This window comes from Varroa destructor, unplaced genomic scaffold, assembly GCF_002443255.2.
Source record: "Varroa destructor unplaced genomic scaffold, Vdes_3.0 BEIS01000004.1, whole genome shotgun sequence".
Taxonomy (NCBI): domain Eukaryota; kingdom Metazoa; phylum Arthropoda; class Arachnida; order Mesostigmata; family Varroidae; genus Varroa; species Varroa destructor.
Window position 1 is genome coordinate 10,481,641 of NW_019211457.1, and position 9,627 is coordinate 10,491,267.

Below are 9,627 nucleotides of genomic sequence, written 5' to 3' on the forward strand. Positions count from 1 at the left end.
TATATATTTAAGACAGGTAACCAGTCGATGACAAAACAATAATAACCACAGCTTCTTGTTGTCGCTTTTTTGCTGCACGTAATTTTCCACCATTTTTTTTCCAATTTTTGTTTGTTCCAGACTTGTCTATGCGTCGATGAAAATTTCCCCTGTCTGCTCATTGAACAGCAAAACCTCTACAAAATAAGATCCATCTTAACGGATGAAGCGAGACCAAGGTGAAATTTTTCTGGCCGGTGGCTGTTCCGTAGCGTTTTTCGAAGCGTTCTATCGAACAAGAGACTACCATCCGGTCCACAGTTTCCTCGCTCATGAAGGAAGGCCGAAAAGGAGATACGGGACGATCATTTACGACCACAGTTTAATGACACTTAAGTTGAGAAGTTATAGCTAAACAGAACTACAGTATTCACAGTACAAACAGACACTTGAAAAGAGGGCATGAGCAAATGCAAGTGTGCATCAATCGGCTGAGGCAAATACAAACTGAGATAAAGCTGACAAAAAATCAGTTTACAAGTCATACGTATTACGTCATGGAATTTTTTTACCAGTTACGTCACAATCACAACCGTACCTGTTATATCACACTGCAGTTCTAAAAAGTACGTAAAAAGTGGAAGTTGAAAGGTAAAGCAAAAACAGATACATCTGTACTCAAGCTGCCGACTCACTGTGAGCGACGGCCCGTCGCAGCGATAAGACAATAATGCCAAGTGGTCATATGGACATCTTTCACAGTTATTGTTGCTATAATTATTATATAGATAGATGCTGGCAATTATGTTTATGCTGTAGCAATTTCGACATCTTAGAGGCCAAACAACTTTTGGAAAATAGGTCTTAAGTTTAGCCTGCCTATGAGTGCCATTGCGAACAGATGTCTATATTTATGTCAAGATCAAACATACATTTTCTAATCCTTTTTGTCTGGATTTAACATTCTTATATATCATTATATTTATGTTTATATCCGTTAAACACTATACGAATAACATACAAACAATAGCTCTACTTTTCCATCTATCACTTTTATTGATTTATAATTGCACTTTATTCTAGACTAGTTTAACCATTTTGCCAACAAAACATAACATTCGCAGCAGAATGAGAAATTTTTTCTGGTATATCTACACCCAAATATAGATAAAACTCTTTTTCATAGTCAACATACAACTTCATGTAACTGTTGTATATATGTAACTTGTGATGGTTATGCTGATATGAGGTACACATGCTGATTCAGTCACCAACATTTGGTAACAAAATGAACGAGCACATATTATCTAACTAGATCGAATGGGAGGGAAACTTACTACACATCGACATGATTTCTATCCATCGTCGACAAGTTCCGTTTTCCCAACTTTTTGTACAAACTACTGTGTAGTACTTTTTTATATTTGGACATACTATGCACTGTGGTTCTTAAAACATAATCATTATGCGAAGCTGCCCCACAGAGTAATAGCAGCAACAACAGCACCTCCAACAATAGCCTTCTCCGCAAGAACATCCACAGCAGCGACAATGTGATATAAGTCACATGTGATTTTTTTCCTGTATAGCAACAATGACGACGATCAGCACGCACGAGTGATACGGTCAAAAATTATCCACTAGCATCCCGCACTTCGTCACCCACGTAGTTCATCTTGATGCTTACTGCCGTCAGAGAGATTTTCATTTCCGTAATCGATTCAAGCAATGGAATTAGGTGATCTGTGTAAGCAACCCTCTTCGGGATGGGGGGGCCCCTTTACTAAGTGGACACGAAAACCCCTTAGGTTCCCTCGACGTCGGCTCCATTTTCCCTGGATATCGGTCGCTTAGTATATCTTTTCGATTACGTGCCGCAATGTTCGTCCATGTGGTACGAGCGGAGAGGATATCATCACCACAGCAACTCTATCAACAGACGGGGATAAATGCTCTGGTAGATGTTGGACGTGTCACCACAGTTCGTCGAGAGATTTGTTTATGTTAAAAAGCATATTTTTTGAAAGTAGGTAGCTCGGCTTATCTCGCGCGTCTAAGTACCAGCAAGTGTCTCTAGAACAGACGTATTTTCCCCGTACTCATTATCATAATCGGGGTGTATTAAGAATCAGAGAAGCTGTGGGTTACTCCCAGCCTTTCCAAATCCACCAGCTGGTAGATAAATTAAAAAATAGAGTTCTTAGCCGACGTTTTGCTCAAACTTCGCCCATCCGGTCCAGCTGATGGCGTTCGAAGAGCCTATTACGCTGTGCTTGAGTGCAGACGCTCCTCGTATGCCTACTCACAAATGTTTCATTTATGGCAATGTGACGTACCGGGGGTAATGGAGCTGCTGACACGAATCATAAATAGAATAGTAATAATACACCAAGCTGTTGTTCAGTCCCTCATACCGGCGGAAGGTGAGGCATCTGCACGCCATGCTTCTTACTCATATGGTTACGAAGGGCGCCCCGTTGTCGCGCACGGTAGTCGCACATATTGCAGGGATAGGGCCGCTCACCGGTATGCGTCCGCAGGTGGCGTTCGAGGTCCTTGTACGAAGGAAAGCTCTTATTTACACAGTAAGGGCAAGGTTTTCGTGTGAATGATCCTGTCAGTGTAGCGCCGGCTCGCATGCTTCGAGCGATCAATTGCGAAGGAGGAACGTTCTGCGCCACTTGGCCAGTGCTCGAATTGCCGGCAGCCCCAGCATTAACTTGACCCATTCGCGTTGGAGTCGGTCTATGAATTATCATGTGCGCATGCCTCGAAGAATGAGCTAAAGGGTCTTCATTAGCAGCTGTTGGCGCTTGGGCTGTTATGGAGTTGGTGGCTGCTGGACATGGTGGACTGACTGGTGATGTAGACGACTGAACCGCAGAAGACGGCGATGACGGCGGCGCCTGCCGAAGTGAGGTCCTCAGAGGAGTAATGACCGATGGCATCGGTACCACCGCTATACGTGACGGGTGCTTCGTAGGAACAGTATCAAACGCACCGGTACGCTCGTTGTGAATCGATGCAGCGGCGACGAGCGAGCGAGTGATAACGGGTGGACGCTCGTCCAACACGGGAGAGGCGGTTGGATGATGAGGTAGACGTTTACTAATAAGCGACAGCAGAGCCATCTGTGATGGCTGCGAGCTGGGCGACGGGGGCGATCCTCGCTGGCTGGCAGATTTTCTCGCTGAATCGGTCACTGTTGTTGTCGAAGACAGCGTTAGATGCTCAACTAACGGTCTATACGCGGGCGAAATGAAATCTGCTCGTGAGGCAGCTAACTCTAGAGTGCGCTGCGTCGTGTCGCTGTTTACGCCAATACATGCTCCGACCTCATCATTTGACGGGACAAAATGCTGCTGACCTCTCGGAGGCGGTGTAGTTTTTTCTGACGCAGTCTCTGGACACGCACCGTGATGCACAGTCGCCTGTGCTGTAGCTACTGCAGAGGCATCTCGTACTGTAAATAACGTAGATGACGCTGACGTTGAAGCGAGGATCGAGTACGGTACTAACATTGCAGTAGGCGGAGGAGTTGTACTTGGCGAAGATGCCGCAGAACATTCCCCAGAGGAGAGGAGCTCGGCCCTTGAATGCCCGGAGTGTTCTGATTGAGAATCTGATTGGGCGCTCGGGCAATAACCATGGCCGACGACAAGCAAAGGTGAAGATTTTCGACAATTTAAAAATGCTGCCGATAGCTGTCTTCTTGTGTAAGAAAGATTCACTTCTTCAGAAGACTGTATTACAGGTGTTGTTGTTGCTGGGGGCGTTTCCATTTGTATGGCCACTGGCGGCGCACACGTCGCGCCGACAGGAGGGAAAGATGGCCTTCCTAATCTTGTTGCTGTTGTCGCTACTGTTGCTGTTGCTGCTACGTCGACGGCATTCGGTATACTAAGGTTTGATGGCGGAAGTGCAGAGGCGCTTTCTGTAAGGGAAGACTAGAATTAGTCGTGTTTTTGCCTGTGTTCCTCATATACAATCGTTGAATAACTGAATCTATAAAGCCTAGAAAGCGAGGTACAAAGCTTCATACGGATAAGTGGACCGTAGCGAGAAAAGACACGTGACAAGTTTTCGTCAGTTTTTTTTTTATTAGCCCTATAAGTATTGAAAAATTATAAAGAAACTGCCGAACAAAGAAAAATCCTAAATGGAAATAAGAAAACACTACAATATATTGACGTTTCCTTGAGTCAGCATGTACCTGCTATCACGGGCTATTTCCAAACACAGTCCGATATGTACAGCAGATTGATTTGGTGGAGGGATAAAAACTTGTCGACTGTTCAGTGACGATCTTAAGATAGGGCTTGTCCTGCCATGTTACTTCGTCGCGGTCGAACTCCCACAGCAGGCAACGGTTCATCGTTTACGAATGCCGTTACTATTGCCGTAAGCGCACTGAGCAGCTGGCGAGAGACTATCTTCATGAGTATCATGGTCTGAAACGGAGACGTTTGTTAGTTTGGATCCGCACGGACTCTCTAACGTGCGCTGCTGTAATACAAAGTGGAAAAAGTATATACGTACAGGGTTTCTGCTGTTTACCGTTTTTTTTTTGTGACAACTTTTCGTTACCGGTGCTAAAGTAGAGAAGCCTTTAATCCGCGTCTGCAGTCGTTCTTCTATCGGAATTCTGCAGATGCGCCCTTGCACGCGAAGTGCGACACTTCAGATAAATCAATATAACTGTAATGAAACAACCGGGATAATGTACGATGCCGAATAGAACTCAGATCACTGACGTCGGCGATCGCTGGCAACCTACTGTAACTTACCTACATCTGTAATGGTGTAACAACTTTGTTAATTGTGATATATGAGAGAACTAATACTTGGCCAGAGGTTCTGTCGTTCGTAGGTTGGTCCTGTGCGACTTCTTTGGCCATACGCAGTAGAGTTAATTGGTCGTGTTCCTATTGTAGACCACCCCACGCAGCATCGTGAGCTTTAAGCTAATTAATCTGGACTTTAACAATGTCTCATGATTCAGTCAAGGTTATCTCTTCTGTACGTCTACAAAACTCCATGCGTCAATAGGAAATATCGTATTGAAACCACTGGCCAGCGGGAATAGTTTAATAACAACAACAACAGCTAAAAAAAACATGCAATAAAAACACGACCACTTTCGACTTGTTAGAAAATAAATACTTTATTATTTATTCATGCACTTGTATATATATATATATAATTACATATCTAGAGTTTGTTGCTATTTTTTTCGTTTTATTGCAATTGTCGTTGTTGCATTTTGATTTGTTCCTTTCATTTGATTTTTAAAAAAATATCTTCAGCGCCTTTTTGGCTATGTTCGATAGTGTATATTGCATATCATTTTTCTACAACAGTACTTTTACCATTAGAAGTTGTACTGTCTCAACGCGTACCGTGTAAAAAATACAGATAATAATAGTAGTAATTGTATGATACGATACTAACACAAAGTTCATTAAGAACGTTATAAATAATTAACATTAATGAGAAGATGGTGCTGTTATTTCGATTGGACTTCAGGCGTAACCAATCTACTACAATGTAATAACATACACAAAAATCCCATTTGGTGTCAACGTTATTCCAGGCCTGTACTCACGATTTGCCTATCGCCAAAATGGTTCTGATCTGGTGCGACCTAGTCGTCGATATGATAGGCCATCACGGCTGTATTGTTACAATAGGAAACCAAAAGAAGCTGTTTCAGGTAGAAAACAATTATAGCGTCAGTGATGCTGATGTACCCGGCAACGTTTTCATAGTCAGCGTAAAAAAAAAGAGAGAAAAAAAACAAAAAAAAAAAAAAAGAGAGAGAGAGAGAGAGAGAGAGAGAGAAAAATAGCCAATAACAGTTGTTATTTATTGTTATCGTATCAATAAAATTAACATTTTATCATTAATATAGCATTCATTCAACCCGTGTTTCACCCACGGAGTGATACTATCGGTGGGTTTCATGGAATATTTCGAGGCTGTTACGTCTCCCGGCTCTACATCACCACGACGGCAACAACTCGTGTCTGCTTTTATATATATATATATATAACCGTGCTAGCAGAAACATAATAATATTATGAGTTCATTCTACATAATCTATTCCTAGCCGACGTCGTCTTTAGCACAAGCTCGTTGAACATACAGTCATTAGAAGCAAGGAAAACGTTTCATAGTACCGTCACAAGGCGGATACTGGCTGGACCCGTTAGAGGTTTGCTTGAGCGATCTCGGCACATAATAACAATATATTATTCTAACGGCACGAAAATAAAAACGACCAATTACAATGACAAATCCGTTTCTAAAAGACGACGTTAGCGTTGATTTCAGGTCTTCGAAAGGACGACTTAAAAAAAAAACGTTTTCCAAATGTCTCCTACAATTTAATTGGAATTGAATATATATACTGTGTCACTTTCGCCAAGGGTCGAATCTGTTGGTGGGTTAATTCCATCTCATTGAATGGCTCGGATGGTGTACAAACTTGTTATTGCAACAAGTAGCAACTTAAATTGAATATAGAGTTGAAGTCCATAGAGTTAGTCACCGATAAACTACAGCGCCCGATAAAAAAGGCAAGGATAGGATTTGAAGTATTAGGAAAAATGAGCATTCTTTAGTCAATCTCAATGCCAGCTTGTAAACCGTACTTTGCTCTACAGCATATATAGATAGTGAGAAAAAGCCGACAATCGTTAGTCTCTACTGAACTCGTCATAGAAAAATATCAGTATAATAATAATAATAATAGGAGTATATGAGTTTATAGGGGAAGTTTCATTCGATTAGTATGCATAGTGGGTCGGCTCTTGCCTGTCAGAGTGTTGATGGTGATTCATTTTGAATCTTAGCGGTCCAATGGCGGTACACGCCATGGTCAGATGCTACCATAGTCGCCGCTGCCTATTCATTGCGTATTGTTCAAACATGCACTTACTCATCAATTAAACTATCTATTTACCTACAGCGCGGACACCAGCTTGCTGGTCTCAGCATCTCAGTTATTCAGCACACAGATAGAATAAAAAAAATTTGTGATCATAAATATAAATCGCGAAAATAATGCAAATACTGCAAAAACTTTACTAGGAGAAGAAAAAATAGCAGTCATTCATCACTCTTCGTATTTGTAGTTTATGTGCGATTCTCCATTGAGTCCTTTTCTGCTTCACCGCCGCGTACTTACAAGCTGACAAATTGAACACCTGTAATTTTCCCTGTAAGCTTTTCTTTGTTGACAGATTTGAGGTTTCGTAATAACAGCAGAAAAAAATACGTCGCGAACTTTTGGACCTTTCGTATAGGCAGAATTTTCTCTGTAGCTGAGCAACGACCGGGGGTCTCAAATTCTACCCCTCTGCGCCAGTTGCGCAAGCAACGGCTAGTATAATGGTGTACGCTAAGGACAATCAGAGGTTACGACCATCAGCACTTCTTGCTCGTCTTCGGCGGTCAGCTGCTCGTGAACGATATGAAACAAACGAGTGACGTAACGTACAGACGAGCTGACGAATATCCCATCTTTCATTAGCGATGCTCCGTGGGTGAGGTACGCACACGCATAAACTCACAAAGAAAGTAAGGAATGTAAAGAAGAAATAATGTACCGCAATGTCTGCATAGTAGTAGAAGAGCAACTCGACCGAAGCTAATTAACTTACGTCGGCAGTTCTACTTCGATATAACTTATTGCATGTATTGGATCAATTTCGTTGCGAATCCAAGTTACCCAAAGCTCTCCATGTCAGGTGGAGAGGTAGAGCTTCGCTCGGAACGCTGATAGGCACCAACAGTCGTGCCAACTCAAAGATTGACTGCTCTCAAATGCTCTATGGTAATGTAATAAAAATATGCTAAAAGATAGATCTTCCACCTAGCTTCATCTCGAGGAGAGTTCTATAGAAAACGTTTGAACGATGGTCCAGAAAGCCATTGTCCCAGATAGTCTTCGTCTGCTAATGAGCATTTTCATATCACTCATTATATCATTGTAATATATCGCATTGGGACATTGAAGGGTTGTTGAAGTTACCTTGCACGCGTATAAACGGGTTATTGTGCGAACAGATGTGTGTGTGTGTGTGTGTAAACAATTCGTAGAGAAAAATACGTTCGCAATTGATTTCGTTAATACTCGCATTCGTCCGTAAACAATTGTTTCAATCGTAATAGCGATAATAACAACTACGACCATAGTAATACAATAGAGATTTTGAACACACAGAGATGGATGAAGTGAGCAACAATAGCTTTCACACAGTACGAAGTAAATATTTATCTAAATTGGCATGTATTACATGATATATATATATATATATATATATTTGTATGTATGTATGTGTGTATATATCGTGGTATGAATCATATACTTATTTATGTATTGTATAATATAATCTCTCTGTTATCTAATCGATTTCCTCTCTGATAATTGCACATTTTATATTGCAGCACTGACACGTAGAGGCGCCATTAATTAATTAATTAGAAAGTAAACAGAAAATATATTAAACAACTATTAGTAATTGCAATATGATTGTTATTATATGACGGCTGGCCTGACAGTGTCTCTCTCTCCTTTGTATGCATTATACCTACTATAAAAAAAATCATCGCCGCCCTCCTTCGAGAAAAATGGAATGTACTGTTATTGCTTCTATGTTAATAGCAGAAATTGTACTATTCGATTCCGAACGTAATCTCTGTATAAATGTGACCTCAGTACGTGATTACTGCGACTCGGCACAGGACATCGGAACGTCCTTCGGAACGTCCTTCGATCGGATAGATACGTTCGTATGAAGTTCGTTGTATGTCTATATACAACCGATGGGATAGCGTAGCAATAGTGCTACAGACTATTTCTAAGACTCTCACCCGTCACAAGTTCGTTTCGTATCATCGACGCATCACCACAAACATTGTCGGTAATTGTTCTTTTCGGCAAGATAGAACTGGCTAAAACTTCGTTCCTGGCAAATCAGCAATAAAGGCTTGCAAATTTTTTTTACAAGGAGCCTTAAAAAGGTACGAGGCGACAAAGGCCGGGTCTGTAGAATTAACTGGATGTAGTTCGAAGTCGTTAGTCACCTTGAGCGTCTAGTGTGCGCTTTTCGTCGGTAACTCGCTTCTTCTGTTGTGTGGAACGGCGAGACTCATTATAAAACATGATCGAGTATTACATTGGTGCGACATGACATTTTGCCGGTTAGACGGTAAACCAGAGACGGCAATCATCTTCAGCATAAATACTTTTTACTAAAAGAGCCTTCTGTACTATTTAAAGGAGACTGAGCAAATGCAGGCCATTGTCGAACACCCTTCACCGATGAGCCATGGTACGCATCACAAAAAACGAAGAACGTCGATCGGCGCTTGATCATCGGCGACCGACCCGCTCTTCTTACAGGACCGCTTCAAATTCATCCACACCAGGGCGGTACGTCTTTTTGCCGACTGAGTATATTATGTAAATAATTTAAACTATATAAATGCGTTGCTGAGTTAAGCCCATTTAGTGAATTGAAGATGGTCCCATTACGAGTTAGCCGCTAGGAAAAGTCGTTCACGAAAGACACTGTTTTTCCCCTATCACCTGCTATCACCCATACCGAACTGTTACGCACATTCACTCCACATATATATATA

The 9,627-nt window shown here is 41.7% G+C and overlaps 1 protein-coding gene across 1 annotated transcript in view; it reads right to left on the minus strand.

The window, feature by feature from the left end:
- Window positions 1-1,012: 1,012 nt before the first annotated feature.
- LOC111250328 (uncharacterized) overlaps window positions 1,013-9,627 on the minus strand; it is a 25,474-nt gene continuing 16,859 nt past the window's right edge. Inside the window, exon 4 of the mRNA XM_086986593.1 lies at window positions 1,013-3,926. Within this exon, the coding sequence (XP_086842719.1) occupies window positions 2,388-3,926 (1,539 nt within the window). The 3' untranslated portion in view covers window positions 1,013-2,387. The remainder of the gene's footprint in view (window positions 3,927-9,627) is intronic.